The 27,814-nt window shown below is 37.0% G+C and overlaps 2 protein-coding genes across 4 annotated transcripts in view; one reads left to right on the top strand and one right to left on the bottom strand.

Moving 5' to 3' along the window:
* The window catches only part of tax1bp1a (Tax1 (human T-cell leukemia virus type I) binding protein 1a), a 30,809-nt gene extending 22,913 nt beyond the window's left edge, over positions 1-7,896 (top strand). For all 3 annotated transcript variants that reach the window (XM_079878462.1, XM_079878460.1, XM_079878461.1), the window contains 3 exons: positions 658-809; positions 2,605-2,690; positions 6,369-7,896. In XM_079878462.1, the coding sequence (XP_079734588.1) occupies positions 658-809; positions 2,605-2,690; positions 6,369-6,579 (449 nt within the window). In that variant the 3' untranslated portion in view covers positions 6,580-7,896. The remainder of the gene's footprint in view (positions 1-657; positions 810-2,604; positions 2,691-6,368) is intronic.
* Positions 7,897-7,921: 25 nt separating this feature from the next.
* jazf1a (JAZF zinc finger 1a) lies at positions 7,922-26,759 on the bottom strand. Its single transcript, XM_079878464.1, is given in 6 exon segments — positions 7,922-10,556; positions 12,528-12,697; positions 14,021-14,217; positions 15,032-15,104; positions 26,361-26,549; positions 26,552-26,759. Coding segments are annotated over 6 exon segments (912 nt in total). The 5' UTR covers positions 26,688-26,759; the 3' UTR covers positions 7,922-10,409.
* Between the last annotated feature and the right edge of the window lie 1,055 nt (positions 26,760-27,814).

The following is a 27,814-nucleotide window of genomic DNA, read 5'->3' as shown; positions in this document are numbered from 1 at the left end:
TTTTAAACGAATTTTCAACAATTGCGAAAATAATTACTTTTATCGGACGATATCGCTTATTGGCCTATAAATTGGTGCATCCCTAATTATTCATACACTAGTGTTCACAAGTTTAGGGTCAGTATGATTTTTTTTATGTTTTTGAATACACCAAGGCTGTATTTATTTGAAAGCTGAATTTTCAGCAGCCATTATTCCAGTGTTCAGTGTCACATGATCCTTCAGAAATCATTCTAATATGCTTATTTTCTACTCAATAAACATGATCCTTCAGAAATCATTCTAATATGCTTATTTGCTACTCAATAAACATTTGATAAGAAGTTTATCACTGATGATGTGTCTAAATTGCACCAGTGGGTGTTTCAGAAACCAGTATTCAGGATTATTTGATTAAAAAGAAAGTATAAGAACACTATATATTTGAAATAGAAATATTTTGTAACATGATAAATGTCTTTACTGTCACTTTTGATCAATTTAATTTAATAAAAGTTTTCATTTAAATTTTTTTGACACCAATAGTTTGAACGGTGGTCTATATAAGTGAAGTATAATTGTTTTTGACCAGAAAGTTTCAGTGGTATCAGTATCTAACTACTTATGTAATGTAATGTGACAGCCCTGTTCAAAACTTGCTGAATTCTTGTTCCTCAGATGGAGCAGATGGGGCATTATCCCCAGAAGAAACCTGTCGCCCCCCTCCCTTGGCTCCACCACCTTGGGGCGGTCCTGTGGTCTGCAGTCAGCCATCACGCAGTCTCAGCCCCCCTGATGGCCTGGAGAATCCCCTTGAAGAACGGCCCAATGTAAGGACAGTGGAAATATTTAGAAAGCACCACAACAGCTTCTATTGAGTACATTATTTTGGCAGCTACATATATGTACAATAGACATGATCTGATTTTAATGTCTCTTCAGACTGCTATAAGTAGAGCTTGATGGGTAGAGCGTGTTTTAATCTGGACAGCATATATTTTTTTATTATCTGCAGTACGTTGTTAAAACACATCCTGTCAGATGTTAGAATGACATTTAGCAGATGTTTTTGCGATGTTAAAACTTTAGATCAGTGATTTCTTTTCTTTTTTTACAGCCCCATTGATAACACTCAAGTTTTTTTTTACTAATATTGTACTGCAAGAATTCTCAAACTTTTTTGTCTGTTGTTTTTACCATTTGACATAAATTGCTTTAAATTAATATTTCAATAATTTGACAATACATTTGCATGTTCGTGGTTTTCTTACGTTGGTTATCGGCCATATGACATTTAGTGTTTCATCTTTTTTAGTGTTTTATTTTGATTTGTTTTTAAATTCATTTTAATTTTATAATTTAGTAAAAACGTATTTTAAAATTTATACTATAATTTTTTAACTATTTAGATTTTTTTTAATTTAATTAATAAGGGTTTAAATCAGATGTTTTTTCACAGTAGGATCCAACATTAATTCTCCTAGACAGCGATACGATATAGAGTGGTGCAGGTATGACGATCGAACCCGGAAGTCTAATTCGCCGCTGGTTCCTTCGAGATTTTTCCTACGGGGTTTTATAATGGGGTTTTTCAATTTAATGTCAAAGTACAGTCAAGTTATGTTTACCACAGGCTTTATTTTACATATAAATTGAAAAACCCCATAGAAAATCTAAAAGGAACTAGAATTCCAGAATCTGACGTCATACCTGCTCCACTGTATATGTATATATATATATATTATGTGCCTATTTTACACAGCCAATTAGATTTTACAACCTGTTGGAACACGCACTTTGAGAGAAATGTGTTGTAACAGTTGACAGAGATTGTTTGTAGATGTAAAGAAATAAAGGTGCATCTTAAAAATAAACATCGATTTTTATACTGTAGCATCGATACATTGTATCACTAGTCATTTAATCAACGTATCTATCCACATCGATGTTGAAGCTTTATGTAAGCTTCAGAGATAATAACTGGGTGTTATTGTGTCAGTCTTTCAATTGATATGTGGCAATTCTTTTTTTGTAACTCTTCAGCAACTACTTGTGACTACTTCTTCCTTTCTTTCCGTTTTCAACCCTTCCTCTTGACTTGCACCTTGTCGTCCTTTGATTCAAACTCTCTCCCTTTCTTTTTCTTTTTCCGTCTTCTCTTCCTCACTGCCCTCTGCATTCCCCGCACCCTCAGACCTCAGTTCATAGGTGAAAACAGAGGTGGTTAATTTGCATGAAACGGCAATTAAGCTTTTCTCTTTTGAGCTCGTTAGTGGATTAGAGTGACGAGGGTAGAGGCTCGTTAGAGAGAGATGTTGACGAGGGCTATGCTAATTGGCTGGGGGTGCCGGCCTGTGATATTTGAGGGTGCAGATCGGCACTGACCCCTTTCTCCTCCTTTCTCGTTTGCTGCGTTAAAAGCCCATTAACCTTTGCAGGAAGCCGGCTGTGTGCAGACAGGCGTGGCTTTTCGTCGAAAGTGTGGGTGTGTGTGTGTGTCTGAGAGATCATAGCTGTTATGTCTTAATAGAGAGGCGACAGCTAGCTAAATGTGTCCGCTGAAGAACATAGTATTGTTATGTCTCAGTCAAGAAGAAATTATTTCATTTTGGTTTTATGTCTTAGGGAGGTGATGGTGAGGCCCCTGCAGTCTGTGATCATCAGAGCCTGGAATCTAATGAGAGCCACACAAGCTTCTGCTTTGACACCAGGTAAATGTTTAGAATTGCATGTTACCATACTACTCATACTATGTTTGCAGTATGTATACTGTATGGCGTTCGTATGCACAGAATACCTAGAAGTTAGACTGGGTAAAGCCAGCCCGATCTGCCGGCGATTTGATTTCGCCCTGCAGCTCAGGCTGGAAACCCGTACATTTTTCGATCCTGCTACCGTTACAAATCTGCAGGGACCAATCACAAACTAGCTTATCCACCTGGCGCCCTATTGCCGTGTTTAACACAATGACGATAGAGAAGCAATGTACGTCACCCGGATCGTTGGTCTGATTGGTTGAAGGACTATCCAATTGCGTACAGAGTCAATTGAACTATGCCTGTTGATCACGCCTCTTGTGGAGTAGAAAATACAGAGCAGACTACCCAGACTAATGTTCAATCTTAAAAGATTGAGCTTGTTCTGGTGATAGCCAGACTACCTAGAAGTACTATATTTGCCGAAATCTGTGGTATACAACAAAGCACGCTGCGTGAACTACTGTATCCAACATTGCAATGCTATGGACTTGACTTTCCATTTCCAAAGTGACAAATGACTAGTAATAACAGTTTTTGTTTTATTTTATTTTGAAACTTAATGTTTTATTTTATTTTGTGTACTGAAATTAAACTAAAATTGTGCTTTAAAATGAGAGCAGAAAGCTTTAGGTCAGGGCTGGGCAACTCAGTCCCTTAGATCTGCTTTCCTTCAGAGTTCAGCTCCAATCCTGATCAAACTCAAAGTGTTCAAAACTTTCGCAAGAATAAATTTGTTTTTTTTCTCGCACGTCAAGCAAGTTTGGTTGAGCTTCTTTTTGTGTTCACTGATTTGTGTTCAATCTGTTAATACAAATCATCATATAAAACGATCGTGTCTCTTCAGAAAAATTTGGACTAAACCGCTCAATTCATATGGATTAGTTTTACAATCTCTTTATGAAATTTTTGAAGCGTCAAATTGGTAGTTGTGTAGACTGTCAATGAAGGGACACAAATGTCTTAAGATTTCCTTTAAAGTATCTTCATTTGTGTTTCGAAGATGAACGAAAGTCTTACAGGTTTGGAAAGACATGCGTCTTTTGGGTGAACTGACCCTTTAATTAGCTGGTTCAGGTGTGTTTGATTAGTATTGAACGTTTTAATTAGTATTAAAATATTTTTACCCAAAATCTAAAAATGTTAGATAGATGCCTATTTCTAAGATGAAAACTGTCAGAGAACGGTCATTTGCTGAATAAACATGCAGGTTGAGGCCATGTGACAATGAAGCATATAATTTTTACAGATGAATAGTTTGTTCTAACTCCTTTATTATATTGTAGATACTACAGTATATTATTTGTAGTGTGCAGCAGTTTTTGTGGAAATCAATGAAAATGAGAAATGTTGCCTTGGCAACTACACTGTAACTGAATAAAAGAAGTGTTTCTTCACTTAATGTTTAGTTTATTTCAAGTAATGAAAATGTTTTTATTTTAGTTTTAGTTAATAATAATTACCCATGTAATGCATTAACCAATTAGCTTAGTTTGTAACTCGAAACAGCCTTGGAATTGATGAGTATTGATATTTTTTTTTAGTTTTTTATCTGACTGCTAAAAGTTAAGACATTTTATAAACAAAATGGGGATAAAATGCTTTTTTTCCCCCCATCTGAGATAATAACTGAGTACCACTTGCTGAATAAACAGTCAACATAGTGAGATGTGACAGTTTAGCATACTATGGTTTAAACTAGTGCTGTCAAATCGATTAATTGTGATTAATCGCATCGAACATAAAAGTTTGTAAATATATGTGTGTGTGTGTCTGTATATACTGTATGTATATATATATATATATATATATATATACAGTCGTGCTCAGAATTAATCATACCCCTGTTAAATATGATCAAAATTGGTTGCAAAAAATAAATCTGCATCGTTTATCCTTTTGATCTTTCATTCAAAAAATTTGCAAAATCCTAACCTTTCATTTAAGTAAAAGAATTGAAAGTGGGGGGGAAATCACATTATGAAATAAATGTTTTTCTCCAAAACACGTTGGCCACAATTATTCATACCCTTTTATTAAATACTTTTTTGCAATCTCCTTTTGCCAAGATAACTGCTCTGAGTCTTCTTCTATAATGCCTGATGAGTTTGGAGAACAACTGTCAAGAGATCAGAGACCATTCCTCCATGCAGAATCTCTCCAGATCCTTCAGATTCCCAGAACCATGTTGGTGCTTCTTCTCTTCAGTTCACTCCACTCATCAGGTCAGGGAACTGGGACGGTCATGGCAGAAGCTTCTTTTTGTGCTCCCTAACACATTTTTGTGTTGATTTTGATGTTTGTTTTGGATAGTTGTCCTGATGGAAGATCCGACCACGGCCCATTATAAGATTTCTAGCAGAAGGTGTCAGGTTTTGATTTTTTATCTGTTGATATTTGATAGAATCCACAATGCCATGTATCTGAATAAGAAGTCCAGGACCTCCAGCAGAAAAATATGCCCACAACATTAAAGATCCAATGGTATATTAAATTGTACACATGGGGTACTTTTTATCCTTGTGTGCACCAAACCCATCTAGCATGTTTGCTGCCAAAAAGCCCTTTTTTTTTGTTTCATCTGACCACAGAACCCTGTGCCGTTTGAAGTTCCAGTCGTGTCTGACCACTGAATATGCTGGAGTTTGTTTTTGGAGGAGTGAGGAGCATTTTTCTTGAAACCCTCCCAAACAACATGTGGGGATGTAGGGGTTGTTTGATGTTTTTTTTTTATAGGCTTTCTGACCTCAAGACTCAACTAATCCCTGCAATTCTCCATCTATGATCCTTGGAGAGTCTTTGGCCACTCAAACTTTCATCCTCACCGTCCATTAAGACAATATAGACACACGTCCTCTTCCTGGCAGATTCGTAACATTTTTAGTTGATTATAACTTCTTAATTATTGCCCTGATGGTCAAAATGGGGATTTTCAATTCTTTAGCTATTTTCTTACAGCCACTTTCTATTTTGTGATGCTCAACAATCTTTTGCTGCACATCAGAACTATATTCTTTGGTTTTATTCATTGTGATGGATGATTAAGGGAATTTTGCCTTTGTGTTTCCTCATATTTAAACTCCTGTGAAACAAGAAGTCATAGCTGGACAATTTCATGTTCCTAGTCACTATGGTGTGCTAAAAAAGGTAAATATTAATGGGAATATACTTCATAGATATTTTATTCATAAAAAATTCTAGGGGTATTAATAATTGTGGCCAACGTGTTTTGGACCCCCCCCCATCCCCCCCCCCCCCCACTTTCAATGAAAGGTTATATTTTTGCCAATTTTTTTAATGAAAGACCAAAAGGATAAATGATGCAGATTTATTTTTTACAGCCATGTTTGATCATATTTACCAGGGGTATGATTAATTCTGAGCACGACTGTGTATATATATATATATGTGTGTGTGTGTGTGTGTGTGTTTAATAAGATAAGATTAATCGCGATGAATCAATTTGACAGCACTAGATGAAATTGTTTACTCTGTCATAGTTTCTACTGTAAACTTGCAGTACGCAGTAAACAGTACTGTGTAGTATGCAGTAAACGATAAGCAATCGTTCCAAACACTTCTCACCTTAGTAGGTATTGATTAAAACGCCCTCTCTCTGTCATCCTCACTCAGACCTGACGTTCATAAGCGGTGTCCCCTTTGTGAGGTGATCTTCCCACCACACTTTGAGCAAAGCAGTTTCGAGCGACACGTCGAGTCTCACTGGAGGGTGTGTCCCGTCTGCAGCGAGCAGTTTCCTCTTGACTGCCAACAGCATCTCTACGAAAAGCATGTGCACACACACTTTGATGCCAATGTTCTCAACTTTGACAACTTGGATTAGAGATGAAAAAATAGATATTTGCTTTTAGTTCAATATAAAACGCCTCAGGTGATTCAGGGGCTTCAGTGTTTTGTTCGAAACACGCTGATGTTGTCACTTTGTTGTAACTGCTGAACAACTCATGTCAGGAGGACTCGCCATCAGAATATTTGATTTGCACATAAACAAGCATTAATTTAGATATTTAAACTTCTAAGGGACAGAATACTACATTAATGGTCTTCAGGTGTAATAGATGTGAAAAAAAAATGAAAAGCACTTTTTTTTGTAAATTTTGTGTACTACTGTAAAATGAGAGCAGAAAGCTTTAGGATATTGTTTATGAAAATGAAGTATTTATTTTAAAGGACCAATGATGTAATGATGTAAGTTTATTCGGCCAAAAAAAAAAAGAGATGGCAATAATTAATAAACCTAATCACTAAAAATGACTCTAAAACTGTTACCTCAGAGGCATTGAAGCCTTTCTGTGTGAAACACCATTTACTAATACACTAATTTAAAGGCACAGATCACCTACAAATGAAAATTGTAATTTAATCATCCTCATGTCGTTCTAAAACCATATGAAATTCTTCTGCGAAACAAAATGTTGTGCTTTTTACCACGCACACATGAACTGGAGCTTTTAAACTTCAAAAAGGACACAAAAACACCATAAAAATATCATAAAAGTGGTCTAAACATATTTAGGTTGAGCCAAAGAACTGAATCAGTCAGATTTGTGAATGAATCATTCAGACCGGTTTTGAAGGAATTAATTTCATTTATAAAGCTTGAAAGCGCCAGTCTCCATTTATTCTACTGGAACCTTTTTTCAATAATTCAGTGACCTTTAAAATGTCTTTTTTTTTTTTTTTTTACATGATAATTATGACGAAATATTAGTTTTTAGGTGAACTCTTCCTTGAAGCTCAGCTAAAACAAAAACAAAAATGCTCAATCCAGAGAACCACTGTGCTAAAACTATAGTTATGAATTCAGCAGCAACTTTTCAGTGCATCATTGGTTCAAACATCTTGCATTAAACAACTTAAACATTTAGATGGAGTTATCAGTTTCAGCATTCTATCCATCGCACATTTTCTGCTTAAAATCCATTTATCAACACCGCTGATGCTTCACACTGTAAGTATGCCAGGATGTTTAACCTAGGGTTGCTCTGTGTCTGTGTGTATCAAGTGTATGTTTATTAATAAAGAATGCTACAAGCAGCAGTTCATTAAACTGAACGTTTCTCCTTGCAACTGTAAGACATTACACACCAATCATCACGTCAACACTGTATGGACAATAAAACGCAGAAACAGGCACCATACTTGTTTGCTTTTCTTTATTTTTTGTAACATTGTCCTAAAGTTTACATTGCAGCTTAAGGATAAAGACATCTCAAAAGAGTCTCTCACTCGCTCGCACAAACACGCACACATTATACATCATCTCGCATACAAATTGCCTCGGTTCCACAAAACATTTTCCACAAAAACATACAGTACGAAAATATAATTTCAAAAGCACTTTACAAAAGACTTGCAATACAATACATTCACTATATAGTATATCAAACTCCCTCCAAAATAAATGCATCTCAGTCACATTACTACATTGTAGGTGTGAGGAATCACACGGATCCTATCCAGTAAAATCATGTTTAACAGGTTCTAGTTTGTGTGTCAAAGCTGAGACCAAATGACTCTGTAGCCAAAAAGAGGTACAAATGTGGTTACTGGTACAGCGTCCAAAAATACACACATACAAACAAACATGACACCGGATGAATTGGAAAATAAGAGGACAGTGAGTCATCAACAATGAGTCACTCACAGATAGGCATCCAATACTGTCTTCATTACCTAGCTCCAGTTTTTGGCATCTGAATTATAGAAACTATCCATTCATTCAATTTTTCTTTCTGTGTCCCATCTTAGCACCTCTGACAAAAAAGTACCATGTATCACCATGTTTTTAGACATGTACCCTGATAATAACTTAAAGTACCATTTAAATACCAAGGTATACATATCAAAGATCCATGGTAACACAATCTGATACCATCAGTGTACCATGAACAGCACCTTGTTTTTCCAAGCTTCATATCTGGAGATTTGGCAGTGCCATTTTTGGTCCGTGTTGTTTAATTTGACCGACCCTTGCCGAGAAAAACAGACTAGTGGATAGGAAAGCTTACTTGGTCCTTCTCTGCACCAAAAGTTGAAGCTCTTAAAAGTTGTTAAAGACATTTGACTATTGTAAACTGTGGTATGCTTTATTTGGCCGACAACAGGACCGATGCAAAAGCGTTCAAGAATTAAAGTTGAGAAAATATATTCAGGCGTAGCTATGCATCTGGCACTATCGAACTGTAATACTAGCAGTAACAATATAAAGTAAAGATTTAACACTTTCGACAACAAAGATTGTAACAGTAAGACTACAAGCCAAGAGACAGCAGAGCAGCTAAGCCAGAAGTCGTGTCATGCTAGCAAGCCTAGAATACAAGGCAAGCAGAGGGCTAACAAATACATTTACACAAAAACAACCACAAGACAGTCCCAAATGTGTCAAAAATAAAAGCGAATCAACAGCAACGACCGAAATAAGGATCTTACGAGCTAAAAACTGACAAAAATACTGCAAGGCTGAGTACACAAACAGAAGTTTAGGTCCTCTTTAAGGCTCCTCCACTAACAGGCACCAACCGGATAGCCAGATGTGACCCGTTGTGTTTGGCAGATCATCCATGTTTCTTTTTCAGTTGGAGAAGAATAACTTGGCACTTCTGCAATGCTGGTATATCAGCAGGGTAACAGGGCAGAATAAATCTGCCCTTTGTCTCTCTTTAGGCTGACATTGCACCGCATTTCCAATGCGATTATTGTTGGCTTCAACAAAAGTGTGATTTCATTCGGGGATCGTGATACAAAATATTGCTCAGAACTCAAATACAACTAGACGCATGAGCCAGAAACCACGTCTACGTCACATAACTGCTTGCAGTCGTCTGGAAAAGGCCTCATGCAGAGAATTGAATTTTACGCTGAAAGTGCTGTCTTCATGCTAGCCGCATGCAAAACAAACTCTGGGAAGGTAACTTTACACTGCGTAATGTCAGCCGTTTTGATATTGTGTGTGGAATGTTCTGGAACGAAGTGAGTGGAAGTGAGTTTCTCCGGTTTCCTGGTTTGTTTGTCAGAAAGTTGGCAGCTGTATTGTGACCTGAGATCAATGTCCTTCCAATTCAGACAATAAAAGACTGTTCTCTACAAAGCAAATAAAAATATGAAATGGTCCATAAAAAGGAGATAACGTTCTTGTATAAAACATAATATAAATGTTCTGCAAAATATATAATGGAAAATAAAATATTTGGATAATACAACTTAGCTACTAATATATATAAATGTCTTTATATAATTTTATATGTACACGTTTCAGCGTACCTACTGTAGTTTTCACTTGAAGTAGGTGTGATGAACAAAAAGAAATTACCTAGAATCTCTCAACTCTTCTTTTCTGATTTAAAACCATTTTCTCTGAATTGACTTTAAAATCAGAAACAAATGTTTGTTGTCCTAATCTTCCGAGTAATTTTCATTTATCAGTGGCTGTGCCACTTAAAAATTAAATAAAAATAAAGGATACTTTAAAAAAGAAATGATATACATGGAATGTGCAAATGTACAAGTATATCTACATACATAAAATCACACACATAAAAGAGGAAAGAAAGAGAGAATAAAAATAACGAAATCAGCATTTGATCCCAGTTAACATGATCCAGAAATGTAAATGAAATGATGAATAGGTAAACGTGAAAATGGCTGTGTGTATCACAGGGGTGGGTGGAAGTTGATGGTGTGATGTCTAAGGCCTTGAGAGGTTTTATAGCTTTTCCCACAGCGACACTTGAAGGGCTTTCTCACACGGATCTGTGTCCTGTGTCCGTTTTTAGCATGGTACTTAATACCATTCACATTCTGGAAGAAAGAGAAGTTAGAGGGAAAAGCGAGAATGAGACCAAGCCTAAGGAACTTTCCAGAAATCAAGAACATTTAGAGTATATGTATACAGTAGTCAATATTTGAAGTGGATCAATACTTTTCATCAAGGTTATACATGAATTTTGAACAATACCCGTTCTTGTCTTAGGACAACTTTGATGAACTTTTTTGATCCACTTCAAATGTTGACTACTGTGTGTGTATATATATATATATATATATATATATATATATATATATATATATATATATATATATATATATATATATATATATATATATATAGACACACACACACACACACACACACTATATATGGACTAAAGTATTGGGACACCTGATCATAACACTTGGGCCATTGAGTTTTTCTGTGGGAAGGTTTGCCCATTCATCCAGTAGACAGAGCATTTGTGAGATGTTGGACGAGAAGGCCTGGCTCGCAATCTCCGTTCCAGTTCATCCCAAAGGTGTTCGATGGGGTTGAGGTCAGGGCTCTGTGCGGGCCAGTCATGTTCTTCCACACCAAGCTCATCCAACCAAGTCTTTATGCACCTTGCTTTGTGCACTGGGGAACAGTCATGCTGGAATAGATAAGGTTCTTCCCCAAACTGTTCCCACAAAGTTGGAAGCATAGCTTTGTCCAAAATGACTAGCTATGCTGAAGCATTAAAGTCCCCCTGTAGCCAATAAATGTATCCCTTAAAACTCATCTTTGATCACCAAAAGGACATATTTAAATGTTTTTTTCCTGTGAAGAAAATTCTTCATGCCTTAAAATAGCTTGAATGTAACTTGACACCCTTGCTTCATTTAGTATACGCAAGCCATGAATATGCTAATTAGCCACGCCTCCACTCACGCCAGCTAACAGATTCACACGGCCAACTTACTGAGGTAAACGCTGCACAATGGTGTCGCTCTTTACAACGTCGGACACATAACGGTAATTTATATGATTGGCCTTTTGCTTGACTGTTATCAAATAGCTTATAATGTGTTGCTACTGTTACACAAACTATGTTCCCGTTCGCCATCTCAGTCTGCCTTCAAACAATCATCAGAAACGCTTTGAACAACTCAGAACGTCAGTGGAGAAAGGCATATAGTTCATCATAACATCGTAATATACATCATACACCCACTACATTGCTAAATCTAGCCGATTTTTCATATCAACAGAAAATATATAACGGGATAGCCTGACATCTCTCGAGACTCCCCTGCTACTTCGCTGTTAATGATATGCTAAAGCCCGCCGGCACATTGACGTGATTGGTTACAAGGTAGTTTGTGACGTCAGAAACACTAGCAATTTCAAACCACGTTTTTGAGAAATTGAGAAAACACTCAGCAATGGTGTTGACTTATGAATTTGCACATGGTTTGTGTTAAAGCACATTAAAAACACCGCATAGACATATAAACAACATTAAAAACTTGATTTTCACCACAGGGGGACTTTCAGATTTCTCTTCATTGGAAGTAAGAAGCCTTGCCCAACCCCTGAAACACATTCCACGAAGCTCCCGCTGCGTAGTTTTTGTGCTGATATTAATGCCATGGATGTTTAGAACTCTTCAGACATGGAATCAGCGAAGCATTGGCAACTTTTACGCACCATGTGCCTCAGCACTCCGTGACCCCGCTCTGTGACTTTATGCGTCTTCTCATTCGTGGATAAGTTGCTGCTGTTCCTAAACGCTTCTACTTTCCAATAATACCACTTGCAGTTGACCATCGAATATCTAGCAGGGATGAAATTTCATGGACTGACCTAGAGTGGCATCCTGTCATAGTACCACGCTTGAATTCACTGGCTAGGTGATTGATTTTATAAACCTGTGGCAATGGGTCTGATTGAAAAGCCAAAATTCAAGTGTGTCCCAATTCTTTTGTCCATATAGTATATATATATATACAGTATGTATACAGTTGTGAGAGGAGTACCTTGTATCTCTTCTTGCATCCTGGAACAGGGCATGCGAAGGGTTTCTCATCGCCTCCGTTCATACACATGGAGCTGAGGATGGACTCTGAGCTGATGGCACTTTCTGTAGTCCAGGACTCGTCGCTGTCAGAGTCTTCATACTCCACTTCCTCCTCATCACACTCACTGCCTGAGGCGCACCAAAAAGTTAAACTCTTTAATTAGTCATTTATTTGCTTCATATATTAGCTGATGAAAGAACTAATGAGAACTGAGAGTGTAAATGTGCCCTTTGCTTCAATTATCCAATGTTTCTTCATTAGGGTTCTAATGTGTTTTTATTGCCACAGTTCAGTTCAGACTTAAATGGGTCATGAATTAAGAAATCAAATATTCCTTGACCTTTTGACATATAATAGATCATAGCAAAAATGACCTCTTAAAAATATCCTGTAAGTTTCAGAACTCAAAACTTCCTCATTAGTCCAAAAACAGCTTTTATATAAACCAAGCTGTCAAAATGACTCGTTTCAGATTTGTCTCAGTATGGCATCCTAGTGCAACGAAAGACTGCCTCTGCAGACAGTTCGTTTGTTCACTTCATTTTACTGTGGATTCGTTTTTAAACAAGACACAGTTTGACGCAGGCTTTTCAGAGAGACTACCCTATTTGGATTCGACAGTTATGTCGCAACTCACAAGTGTGTGTGACTAACAATGTTTTTACCATGCGTCACTATTGATTTGTCTGATACAGATCGTTTGATATGTACTCACTTTATTTTCACTTTACTGAAAAAACGATGAAAGAATAACAGTGAGACAAACGATGATACATTCATTCATAATTCGTTTACATGAAACAAGTTATCCTTTGTGAACTGTAACTGTAACTCAATATACAATGTAAGGCTGAATTTCACCAGTTGCCATTTTTCAACATCAGAAACGTGTAATGGCACTGAAAATTATTTTAAAATGCAAAACTGTTACCCAATCATAGCAGTGGGTGTTTACTTCCAAGACTTGAGTGCGGCCCGCCTAAGAGTGTTTTAAAGAAAGGGTCAAAAATTGGATAGAACATAGCATATAGCTTCTAAATTATGATTTTTTAAATATAAAATGTTGCTTACATTACAAGTGGACCTCAGAGAACATAAGATTTTTAAATAATGCAGTTCATGACCCCTTTAATATTTCTAAAATAACCACTTTTTATGCATCATAGATTCAATGCAATTGAAACTAAATGACAGTCTACTATTTAGGACATGTTTCTGACACTAGGCATCAACTGATATAATGGCTGGCTTATTTAAACAGCATAAAACAAACAGGGAATGGAGCAGCTGAGGTGCAGGAAGTGTGGATGTCACCAAAAGCTTGGATTTAAACCAATGGGAACTTTTGAGAGCATGCACACTGACATTCAGTTAGTGCATATTCATATTAGTGTATATTCATATATAAATCTAACTTTAGAATCATGTAAAATCCCACAAACTCCAATAACCTGTAGGTGTGCTGCTGCGGAAGGAGGATGAGGGTGTGATGGGAGGGGTGACGGGTGGAGTTAGGCTGCCGTTGCTATGCCGCGGAGGCGTCGCTGTACTGTTACGCGATACACCTCCCGTGACTGATATAGCAATTTTGGGTTGGACCTTCTTCTTCTGAGTTTCTTGCTCTCTGCGGGCTGCTTCAGTCATGAATCTAAAAAACAAACAAACAATAAGCAACATTAAGAGATTGAATGTGCAGGTACTGGTGTACCTAAGGACTATGTTCATGGAATTACAGTGATTTAAATCTTTAATGCAAAACAGAAAAACTACAATTGTAGGTGTCAAATACTATGGCCTCCTTCTGTACTAACCTCCCAAGTGCTTCATTTATTTATTTATATTTGATGCATATACATGTTATTTTGAATTTATATATGCAAGCAATAAACTACCATTCAAAAGTTTAGGGTCGACAAGATTTTTTTAATGCGTTTGGAAGTCACTTATACTCACCAAGGCTAAATTTATTTGAACAAAAATTTCAGTAATTATTATTACAATTAAATATACATATTACAATTTTAAAAACACATATATTTGACTATATTTTAAAATTCCTGTGATGGCAAAGCTGAATTTTCAGCATTATTACTTCAGTCTTCAGTGTCACTTGATCCTTCAGAAATCATTATAATATGCTGATTTAGTGCTAAAGAAACATTTCTTATTATTATAAATGATGAAAACAGTTGTGCTGCTTAGTTTTTTTGTGGAAACTTTGATACTTTGAAGATTCTTTGAAAAATATAAAGTACGAACAGCATTTATTTGAAATTGAAATATTTTGTAACTATGAATGAATAAAATTATTGATTTCTTAAAAAAAAGAAAGAAATCTTACTGACCCCAAACTTCTGAATGTTATATTAATATAATATAGTTTAAAATTTACAATATAATTACAATTTTATCAATATTTTATTACGCAAATTAGTATATACTACATATTTCAATATACACACCTATTAATATAGCTCAGAGCAACGTATGTGGGCTGCTGCAGCTCCTGCCTCTCCAGAACTCTGGGATCTGTATCTGAGAGAAGAAGAGAGAAAATACAAACATATATCACCGTAAAACACACAGGATAAAGCTGAAGTTAAAGATGTACACATATAGGTCAAGGCAAACACTGTGTATGCAGTATTACATTGGTGATCACATCTTGCAACATCCTGAAACATTATTTTGCGTTGTGCTTACTGTAAGTTTAGTCAAACAAGTACCCCTAATGCCCTGCAGGCCCAACACAACCACCACCACACTTTTTCCACTCTGCTTGTGACAGCAGGCAGCTTCCAGTGCCTGAGGCACACCAGGCAATGCTTCAAACGTTCCTCTGCCAAGTGTGTGTGTGTGTGGTTATAGTATGTTTCATGGCCTGAGACTGCCCTCAAGTGGCAGTCTCCCTTATGATGACTGATCAGTATGTGTCTTATTTCTACATGTGTGCACATACTTACACAAAATGTTAATTAACGAAGCTATTGTTTACCATACACTGTATGTGTTTGTGTGTGTGTGTGTGTGAGAGAGAGAATTGTAGGATGTTAATTGCTGCTTAGAGCTCATTAAAACACAAATGGTGCACAGAAGACCTCACAAAGAGAAAAATAGAGACACTGCTGAGTGTGTGTAAGTGAAGCTGGCACATTCTGCACAATTATTTTACAGAGGTTTCAAAAAAGAAAAAGAAAAGCAGGGTTTTTCACGTTCAAATGGGTTGCATTGCATGTGTGTGCACAGTTATATTTGTGTATAACAGGCAGTGTATATAATAGGTCCCATATGTCTAAATGAGGTATTCCTCAAAGTCATTAAAAGCATTCCAACATGTTCACTTAACCATTATTCTCCTTTAAAATGGAGCAACTTCTACGCACACTTAATGCTTTGTAGAATGTGCCAGATTTTGCATGTGAATAAATATATTTTGCGCTCTGTCACATTTCACACAATCTGTAATAAGAATGACTTGAATCCCAAAAGACAAATGAATGGTAAAAATAGAAGAGTAGCTAAGTTTCCTTGACGTCTTTAAAGAAAACCAGTCAACCTGTGTCTGCTTCTGCCTTAATCTCATCAGAGTGCTTTCTGGTGTCGGCAGTGCATGGATTAGGCCTTCCTCACCTCATAAAGAGGACACACACACACACACACACACACACACACACACACACACACATCTGTGTATCTCAGGTGGTCCACTGAGGTGGTCTTAATCAGTGGTTTATTAGCGTTTCCGAATCATTTTACCTGCTGGTGTGGTGTGCCCTTTCAATCTTAAACATACTTCACATTTAGCAATTAAGAAATGAAAAATAAGTGAAAAATTCAACTAAATGGTTCAAATGAAATACAACAAATAGTAAATACTTATCTGTGGACTACCTATCAAAAATTACTCTACTGGTATGAAAGTATAGTTTTAACCTTGAATCTTTCGTTTAACCAACACATCAGCATTTTTTCCCCTATTCTATATTTATTTTCCCTTAAAATTTTCATACAAGATACACAAATTAGAGTCGCAAATTCACCTTCAATGAGTTTTCTAAAGTGACATCCTTGCAAAACATCACAATTGTATATTGGGGTTTGTTGAAAAGTTGAACTAAGAGTTTAGAGAGCTACAATAAAAAGAAATTACTCATCCTCATGTCATTCCAAACTAGTATGACTTCCTTTCTTTCATGGAACATAAAAAGAGACATTTTGAAGAATGTTTATGCTGCTCGTTTTCATTACAAAAACAGTGGATGGAACCCCAGAGTTGTCAAGATCTGATTAATATATTAAAAGCATTGTAAAAGTATCCTAAAAGTTGACCGTTTCATTTATTACAAGATAAAACACTATATTGCAAGTCTTTTAAGTGGTGTGATAGATTTGTTTAAGGAACATACTTAAATGGTACTTGGCAGCCTTGGTTCACTTTCACTGTCATTATGTGAAAAAGAGCTGTTTTTTGCTGGACGTTCTGCTATTAATATTTCCTTTGTGTTTTATGGAAGAAGTCAGTCATACAGGTTTCAAAAACATGAGGGTGAGAAAATGATGAGTTTTTTTTGTGGGTTGAGCTGCTCCTTTAAATCTTCGTAACTTTATTCTGGTATTATGCGTGGGGGAAGTGTAATTATGTGTGCCAGGTGCAGAACAGTGACGGGAGGGCAGAGTTAATGTTTTCCAATTTTATGATTTCCCTTCACCTAGAAAATGGAGGCACACAAGGTCTTTCCACAGGAAAAGTAGCAAGGAAATACAGAAAGAAACACACACACTTAACATTCAGTGCCTCTTAAACTGAACGCCCCGGAGTTAATTTTCACATTTAGCAATAGCGGCCGTCATAATTCAGTACAAACAACAACCATCCTTAAGGCAGCAGGAACTTGAGTTGAAAGCACCACTCGTCACAACCAGTAGCAGTAATATTGCATTTTAATGGGCCATGACCAGTATTAAATCCCTATGAAATCTTTATGTAGGGCTAATAATACTGGGCCCTCTGTGAGGACATTAAAGAACTTTCTCCCATAAACATGCCTTTTATTCCCAGCCATATCATTAAATCCTCTCCTATCAAACCTCACAGGGCTATTTACTGCTGTCCTGAATACTGATATGGGATCAGGTGGATCTAAATTAGACGGAAATGCATCCTTGTAAGAGCATTTTGGATTAGCTGGAATCTTTTTAAGAGGGCTGAAACCACAAGAAGAGCAAATGTGCCACCCTGTGGTTGAGAACAGCACAAAAACCAACAGAAAGCAATATGTGTGTCCCTGTTAGTGTGAGTCTGTGCTTAAGTCAGAGGAGCCTGGCGTGGAGCGGCGTTGCAGGAATGCTGGGTTTGTTTTCCAGACGGCTAATTAAAAAGCAGGGGAGTGTTTTAATGCGCTGGAGAGCAGCAGGTCTCCGGATGGAGGGAAGGGGGGAGGAGGGGAAGACAGGCGGGAAGGAGGGGATGGAGAGAACTCTAAACGAGGCTGTAATTACACTTCTCGGAGCTCAGCAGGATACAACGCTCCAAACACTTCCGTATGTACACGCAAACACAAGCAAGCTCAAGGACGAGCACACATATGAGAAAGGAAACAAAAACATAAGCATTCACACACAAATCATGCACTTTTTTGGGGGGTGTTTTGGGTGGGACTAGGAAAGCTGGTATAATGGATTTTCCACTGGATCTCACTAATTGCCTCATAAAGAGGCCTGAGGACACACACACAATTAAATCATAATGATCTAAACAGAGAAGAACAGAATTTACTTCTAAAATTATAGTTGTAATTTCTTGATATTAGTTTCATAAACTATTAGCCTATAGCAATTATTGCGACTATTATTTCAGACAGACGCCCCATAATATCACTCAGTAAACAGAAACAATACTGAGTAATAAAGATGCAACACTTCCCTTATATGGATATGCCATGATTATTCATCACCAACCTCAACCAAACCTCAAAGCTATATGAGAACTGTGCAATTAGTTATACTACTTTTTGGGCCTCAAAAGAATCAAACTTGGACATTTACAAGCCTTTCCATACTTTTTTGGAGCTACTAGGGCAAACAAATATTGTGTAACAAGCCTGACATCTTCTGGTCACTGAAAGAAACACGCCCAAGTTTCAAAATTCACTCTGTCTACTCCAAATTCCTTATAGTTTTATATTTAGGGTTATATTAAGAAAATAACATTAGCATTTAAAGTAGTATGCTAGGGTAACACAATTTCTTTAAACAGTTCCAAACAGTGCTGATTTATTGTTTAGCTTTAAATGGTTTAGTGACTTGTGAAAGAGTTTTGTTTATGCTAGCGGTGACTATTAAAAACTGCTCGGGCTGATGTTTTGTTACTTATCTCTTCCAGTGTTTTACTAAAACCCTTCATCTTTCACCAAAGTTTAATTTAGTTTCATTGTTGCCATGGCTGCACTGTCAGCAGAAAATGCTTAGTAACCTGCATTGACGCAATGCTCAGATAATATTAAAGGGGACCTATTATGGAAAATTCACTTTTACATGGTGTTTGAACATAAATGTGTGTCGGCAGTGTGTGTACACAACCACCTTATAATGATAAAAATCCACCCACTCTTTTGTTAATTCCCATAAATCATAAGCAGTCTCAGAACAAGCCGTTTGCAGATTCTTGCTTTTGTGACATTGCAAATGCCTAGACCCTGCCCTGAATGAGCTGTAAATAGTCCGCCATGTTTATTTCCTCGCCAGAGCATTTAACAGCAGCATTCAAGTAAGAAATGTAGTCTTATTAAAGCTACTAAAGTTAATTCAATCAAGAGCAGAGTGATTTTAGTTTTTTTTTTTTTTTTTCTGATTCATATTAACAGCATATATAGCAGTAGGTATTGTATATTACGCTGCTTTCACTTTAATACACAGATTTAGTATACACATGTGATTTCTTTACTTGCCATTTACGTTCACAGACATAACCGACTGTGTTTACCTGAACTTCGTGTGTTTTTGACATAACCTTGTGTGTATTTGACAAGTGTTTAAGCGCAATAAGATGTGAAAGAGAACTTGGTTTAAAACTCACAGGATGCGCTGTCTGATATCTAGCTTTCTGTGTGTGTGCTTCGGATGTGTGTGCTCAGAAAACCATATATCAGAAGTTTAGATTGATATGGCTTTAAAACGCATGCAGATAATAATCTTTCGTGATGATGAAGAACTGCAATGTCACGTGAGAGTGACCGCGATAGAGATGATACCCAAAACTAGGGGTGCAGGGAATTTTTTTTATTAATATATGAATCGCAATTCTATCGATTTGCATCGATTCACAAATTTCACAAATCGATTTTCTAAAGTGTTACACTTCTTTAACTTCGCAGTACTACTTAAAGACACACAGCTGAAGTATGCACACAGATTCCTTTTCACATGCATGCGATCTTGAATTCAGTTCTCTTTCACAGCTACACACACAATTATGTCAAAATGCACATCTTGTGGAATGTGGAGTATTCAATGTAAACAGAGTATGTTATGTCCTATGCGAACGAAAACAAATGGGAGAAAATCGGATGTGTAACTACATCTGTGCATTCATTCTTAAAGGGACAGCAGCCTCATAAACTGTTGCCATCCATTTCATTAATGTTAAAGCTGCCGTCGGCAACATTTTTTTGATCAAATTCAGTGAAATTGACACTATAATCCGACAGAACAACATAAATAAGGTGGTTTTAGAAAAAAACCCGAGCTTCTAACTCCACCTGGAGCGTGTTATTTGTTTTGCAAAAATCCACCGCTCCCGTCTCATCGGGTCCAATCAGCGCAGGGGGGTGTGAGATCTGACTGTCAATCAATCACAGTTCGTGCACACGCCACAGATCCCCTCTCCCTCGCGCAGACGCGCACATTACAATATCACATGCACACGACACGCCTGAAGTTCGCCTGAAGATTGTACGAAGCGTGATGGCGGAGAGAAAATCTACTAACAAGCTTCCAATTCCTCGGTTATTGCCATCTATGGATAGATTAGACAGGGCAGCCTACCTCCGAGTCCATGGTGTTGATCGATGCTGAAGAGACGGACGCGTTCACAGAAAATCAGGTACACACCTATTTTTTACAGTCTATGGTACACACGCACTGACGATGGGCGGGTGCTCGTTGGTAGTGGGGGAGGGGCATGAGAGTTGTAAACATTCAAAATTTTGGCTGTCCACTCAATCTGCCAGACTTGCCAACTGCAGCTTTAATAAAAAAAAACACTGCTTTTGACTGAATCACTTTTTTATCTTTGATATTAATCAATTTATATTTAATTCATACAGTGAAGACTATACAGTGTTTTATTTTTACATTTGATTATTTTTTACTACATGTTAAATAACTTAATAAACTTAAAAGTGTATTTAATTTGTATATTTTTTCTATTGTATTTGTCCTATTGTTTGTAATTTACTTCTTTGTTCCTATTAATATAAAAAATAAAATAAAATTGCCTGCCTTGCTTTATTACAGAAGACTGTGTAAAATGATTGTAGTCAGCTTAAAGGGCATTTGTTTTATAATATTGGGTTGACTAAAATGGGAAGAAAAACTAAATCAATTTCAAGGTTTTTCCCACCTCTAACCAAAACCAAACAGATGTTTTAGTTTTTGACAGAGTATTGGAGGCACGGCTGTAGAGGCTTCGCCCTCTTCTGGAATGCAGGGTGGGGGGCAGCAGCTCATTTGCATTTAAAGATACATGCACAAAGACAGCATGTTTTTCCTTCCACTTAAAGGTGCTCTAAGCGATGTCATGCGTTTTTTAGGCCGAAACATTTTTTGTCACATACAACAAACATCTCCTCACTATCCGCTAGCTGCCTGTCCCCTGAACACACTGTAAAAAAACGCGGTCTCTATAGACAGCCCAGGCTCCACAAACGGCAACAAAAACAAATTGGCCCAGCCTGGACCACGAAACATAAACAGTGTTTCAGCCAATAACTGACAAGAATGATTTGGGGTTGGGGGTTGGGGGGGTTAGTGCGCGTGCACATGAAGGGGGGTGTGGGCAGTGGAGGAGAGAGAAGCATGAAGAGGGAAGTTAGCTAGAGGAGAGATGTCCTAGACAACGACAACGACTAACGTTGGAATTATATTCTCTTGAATTTTGATATGGCCGACACACGACCAAAGAGACGACGTTCCGATGAACAAATAGCAAAGGGGAGGGAGGGTCGAGCTAGCCTCCGTTTTGTTTGACAATACTTCGAACGTCAACAAGAAGTGACGTCACTCAACATCGCTTAGAGCAACTTTAAAAATGGGTATTTACAACATGTTATAATAAATGATCTGTGGGGTAATTTGTGCTGAAACTTCACAGACACATTCTGGGGACAATTGAGACTTATATTACATCTTGGAAAAAGGGGCATAATAGGTTCCCGTCCCCTTTAAGAGACGACAACAAACACAGGCCGTACGGCTCTCAGTTGTTTAGAATTATGTCACCTGTTACCAACGACATGTAAATACAGAGAGCAAATGAGACAGGCATGTCTGAACAATTTTCCACAGTCACAACACTAAACAACACCTTACCAAAATACATGTCTGAGTACCCGGAGGACCATCTCGCTGACACGGGGAGGGTATGACATAATGCAAAATTCCTTTCGGCCTAGGCAACTAACACAGATATACCCAACGAACTTTCTCTTTCTGTGTTTGTTTGTATGCATGCATCTCTTTCTCAAACTCACCCTGACCAGTATCAAGACGCACAGCTGTGTTTTGAGGAAGCTTTGATCCTCATATCAAATTATCCATATATTTTACTCAAACCATATGTCAATAAAGCAAATATATAATTTAGTTTTCTATTTGGGGCAACATGACAGCTCTTTCTTGGTACCATTTGATTAGGCTACCTAATGTAGGTGCACAGATCTGACAGTCAACAAACGTCTCTCCTGTGTGTCATGTGGTAAAAACACCACAATTTTACCACAAGGAGGCAATATTACATAAGTTCATGTAACTTTGTACTCCCTCAAAGCGTAAAGAAAGAATGACTGCTTGAAACTGTAGCCCACAGATAAGTGGTCAATCTGAAAAACATCTAGGACAAGGCAGTTTATCTACAGTCTACTTGATAACAAAATGAATGAAAATGCAGAAAAACATTCACATTCAGATCAAGTGCATTCACTTTGATAGAAACAACATTGCAAAATCAAATTGCAGTACTTAGTGTAACAAGAAAAGTTGGTCAAACACCAACATGACGTCTTAACATCTGAGATGATATTGCTTGTAACACTGGAATAACAATAACTACATATTATTATAACTACATAGTATAACTACAATTATGTAAATCTGTCTGTTTGCCTAACATCACTTAAATGACCTTGAGGACAAAAAATAAATAAAAAGACATTAAAAAATCTCATCTACATATCAAACAGCTTCCCTGAAGAATATTAGTGTAAAATTATTCAAAATGTAAATGTTTACAAGCAGACACAAACTTTGACTATTTTTAACTATCCATGTGTATTCACATTAACAACTATGGCACATAGTCAAGACAATACTGGTGAACACATGATACACACAACAAACACTATTGCAACAAAAAGAGTGTTCAACTAAGTCCTTGTTGTTTTTTTATTTATTAATAAATGATTTAAATAAAGTTATATTGGATATAGCATGAAGACTTTTTGAAAAGAAATACATTTAATATTAGAAATGCACTGGTTTTAAAAAACCAAACTGTCAAGACCGATAACTGATTCACAGTATTAAGTAGTTTTAACACAGTAAATGCAGTTTTAAAAATCACAAAAATTTTGTTAAAAAATAAAAAAGTTTAGGGCCATGTCAACTGATATTGTTCTGATATATTATGCAAAATGCGTCTAAATAGCTTTCACTGCTGAGACAAAACTGAACTAAACAGAACCAGGGCTCTTGATGTGACTTAAGATCAAGAGTCACTCAAAGTTCTTTTCCAAATAACCTTTTTTTTTTTTTTTATTGTTAGTAGCTATTTTATCAATTCACATTTTGTATGCATTTATATCAGTAAAATTATGAGCAATGACCTACCATCACTAACACTTCATTTGTAATATGTGTGTGCGCTTTCCTAAAGCGGGATTTGGAGATTTGGAGACAATCATGGGATGTAATTCGGGAGATGTAGACGGAGTCTGTATCCTGCTTTTTATGTCAGCTGTCTAAAATATAGGTTGTCTCAGTCAGGCTTTCACATTAATCTCCCAACACTAATAGTTAAGAACAAACTAACACTAACTAAAGCATAAAGGTGCTGCTTAATGATTTAAAGTTATAATTTTATCATGACATGACACATACAATTTTTAATTTTAATTTTAACAATCTCCTTCATGACTGGCAAACTGCCAAACCAAGCCACAGCATGGGGTTTCCACTCAATAGGATTATTATTGATTAGCAGTATTAATGATCTTTGTGGAAGGCTAGGGGTCTCTCATTGTTGTGCTCATTAAAACAAGAGCTCTGAGATCAAATCCCTAACCCCAAATGTCAGATCTGTGACCCCTGAGGGAAATCAGGCCAGCTGATCTTTTATGAGGCTACAGTGACAGACACAGACTGGGGTGCAGGTGTGTTTCATTCTGACAGAGGCCTTCCATTGTGACGTCTGCAGCCAGTCACTATGGAGACAAGTGTGGCACAGCCATCAAAATAAGAGAAGCACAGCAACAACAACAACAAAAAACCCTGCATATCTGTTAAATATAAACATGCATTTTTCCATCACAGATTAGCAATGCATAAAAATATTATTTTAAGAAAGGTCTTAGTAGGGGTATTAGTAAGGTCACTAAATACTAAAACAATAATTACCATAGACAATATATATTTAACATCACTCCTTGCATTGATGCGGAGACAATACTTTTTCATCATCATGTTATAACAACTATATGTGCTTTCAGAGTTTCAATTTGAATTTCTACATCAATAATTCGATTCAAAGTGGTAACTTTGGCATCACTTTGGCATCACAGTGCACTTGAATTTTCTTTTAGTGTACCAAGTTTTGCAGTGCACACCGCTTAAACCTAAAGTTAATTCTGTTTCATATAGTGATCGCTAACTTTAGATTAATATAAAAAAAAAAAAAATGTTGCATGTAAATCTTCACGCAGCTGTTAAGCACCTAAACAGAGAATCATTCCTGTGGAAGTTGACAGACAGTTTGAATACACAACATTAGCATAAACAATAGCTCTCCACAGCAAGCACTAATTACGATAGACATGGCAAGCCATTTTTACATTTATTCCATTAACAAGAATGTATTTTTACTAGTTACTAGCATACATTTATAGGCCTGTCACGATAACTACTTTTAGTTGGGCGATATATTGTCCCAGAAATAACAGCGATAAACAATATTATTGTAATTTTAAGACCACTGTATGCCACTGATTATATAATCATATCATAATATATAACTGCATAATAATGCAAGTTGGCCAACACACTTTCAAATGACATGAAAGTTTACTTCTTAAGAATATTTAGATACTTTAATTGAAGTGCCAAAAAATTCAATATCCTAAATAAAAAAACTTGAATAAACCTTGTGCAAAGTAACAAGTAGGAAAAAACAAACACAAAATGCACAAATGGCACTTATATTAAGATTTTCCATCTTCAGATGTTTCCCTGACCTTCTTTCTCAGTAAAGTAAAGGGGTACATTATTGCTGAAAAACACAAACCCTACTTAGTAGTCATATGTCCATATGAACAAAGGCACAGATGCCTCAACAGGCCATTTCTGCTGCTAAATCTATTCTTCTAGAGGCGTGTTTTTCAAAAGTTGAACTTATTTTAACTTGAGTTTTTTAACCGCATGCTTATAACCCTGCGTCTTGCACGAGATGCTGCCAAAGACGCGAGCCAAACGGTCAACCATGTCTGTCTAGCGCATCTTAACATAGAAAAACATTGCAGTGGAATGCAAAAACGCATTCTCTGTGAAAACGAACAAGACACTTGAGACTGCCGCGTCCTGTGTGAAATGGCCTTAATGATAGCTGTGAACGTGCACCATTAAGCGCTGTCAAGTTTAATTTAACACCGGAACAGTGCAGCTTTGAAACCGAGTGCTTTTGACCTGGTAATAAATAGCAAAACTTTGCTTTTAAATTCTATTTGCATCTGTGGTTAAATATTCATTCCATTTATTTATATATTTAGTATTCATGTTACATACCAGCAACTATTTAGCTGGAATACACTTTAATAAAGTTTGATCGATAGATATTAGTGTCCATTTAATTAGTTCTAGAAAACTGGAACAGATAGTAACTGTTCTATTATGTGATGAATACATATTCACTTCTTGAAAAAAGTACTAGTAGTCAATCTATAAATTAGTAACACCAAAAATTATAATTATGATTATTCATAATATAAATGCCTATTGAAAACCCTAAAATTACTAACACTGCTAGTTTGTCAAGCAACACATGTTAAAACAGCTTGCCACACACAAACAGGCCTAGATCTAAACAGAGCAGCGTCTAGTAACCGTGCACCCGTCGCTGAAACCTGCTTATGACTATCTATCGACACTTAATTCAACTGAGTCGATGCTAATGTTTTTAAATTTGCAGCGAGTTCATGCAAGTGAATTAGCGCGTCACTGCATACAACCCAGCCAAATGCTCAGCGCACAGACGCGCCTTCTCGCCGCTTGAGAGCGACAGCAGGCCGAAAGCGGAGCGCTACTCACCGATGTGGTTATCTTCGATATGAACGATGAGCTCGGCCAGGGACTCGAAGTGCAGCCCGCATCCGCCAAACCGGCAAACGTTGGAGAAGAAGGAGGCAGCCGCGACGCCCGTCATAATGGATGTGTTGGCAATGGTCCGTGAGCTTGCAGACCGGCGGAGGCAGAGGCTGTGCGGGATGAGGTGATCTAATAGCCGGCAGCTCGTTGCAGCAGCAGCGGCAGCGGGGATTGCAGCTGGAGCTGTTTAGACGGCTGGCAGCCAATGGGAGGGGGATGGGGGGCAAAGCAGCATGACGGAGGAGGAGGAGGAACCGGCCAAACAAACATGCTGCTGTTCAATTCACCTGAGCGGAGAAAAACGAGGAATGCTTTATTGAGAAGGGACACATAAGCTACTATATTATAGATTATTTCAGTGCATCTTTTGCTACCCTGTCTTTAAATGTCTAAGGTTTAATAGTCCCGCTGCCTGGGAATGCAGAAACAATCCCGATTAACTTTTTACTTAATAAACTTAAAATGATCATTACACAGGTATTACACGGGCTGTGTGATTCTTCCAAGTGTTCATACATTAAGCACTTTACTTCTGCATATCTTTTCAAATGGAATTGTAATGCAGTGGTCATTCATTTCACAGCTTTTGTAGCCTATCTTTAAAAAAATGATGTCCGTTTCACAGACATGGCTGAAACCCTATTCTCAGACTTAAATAAGCAACATGTTTGAGCTGTCTTAACTTAAAGCAACTTGCACTGCCATATCTGTCAGTGTCCTAATTTAACTAACTCTTGTGTGTCCTTATGGTCATTTTTGTTATTATCATTTGTATCTGTATCGTGTTTATGCCAACTGTTGGCACAAGTGTGCATTTTTATTGGAATTTTACTATTTCACCCCTATTTCCTTTAATAAATCTATTTTACATAGGTAGTAGGCCTATACACAAAATAGTTAGGACCTTAAGGACAAAAATGTCCCCTTTGAAACCCAAAAAACTTTCATTCTGTTGAATTTTAATATTTTTTTACCAGATGGTGCCAATTTTCTCAGGTTTGGCCTATATAAAGCAAATACTCGCTTTATTCCTGTTTTCTGTTATAGAGCCGATTGGATAAATTATGCAGCTATAATTGTGTGCCTGTGTTAGTATGGATGTCAGAGTGTGGTTTGTATGTGTGCAATAAAAAAAAAAATATGTGTGTGTGTGCATGTAATATTTGAGAGAGAAAAACTGTACTGTACTGTACTGTACTGTACTGTACTGTACTGCAAATCACAAATCCAACCACTGTGTGTTAGCAGAGCTTTGCTGGCAAGCTCGATATCAACCTCAAACTTGTTTAGATTTATGACTTTGATTTTCTAGCAGTTTTTGAGTTCAACATGTTTTATCAAATATAAATGTAATTTTATATAAAATAATGTTCATAAACTTTATCATTTTCATAAAC

Source organism: Squalius cephalus (genome assembly GCF_949319135.1).
Source record: "Squalius cephalus genome assembly, chromosome: 8".
NCBI lineage: Eukaryota > Metazoa > Chordata > Actinopteri > Cypriniformes > Leuciscidae > Squalius > Squalius cephalus.
This window is presented reverse-complemented; position numbering and strand designations above follow the sequence as displayed.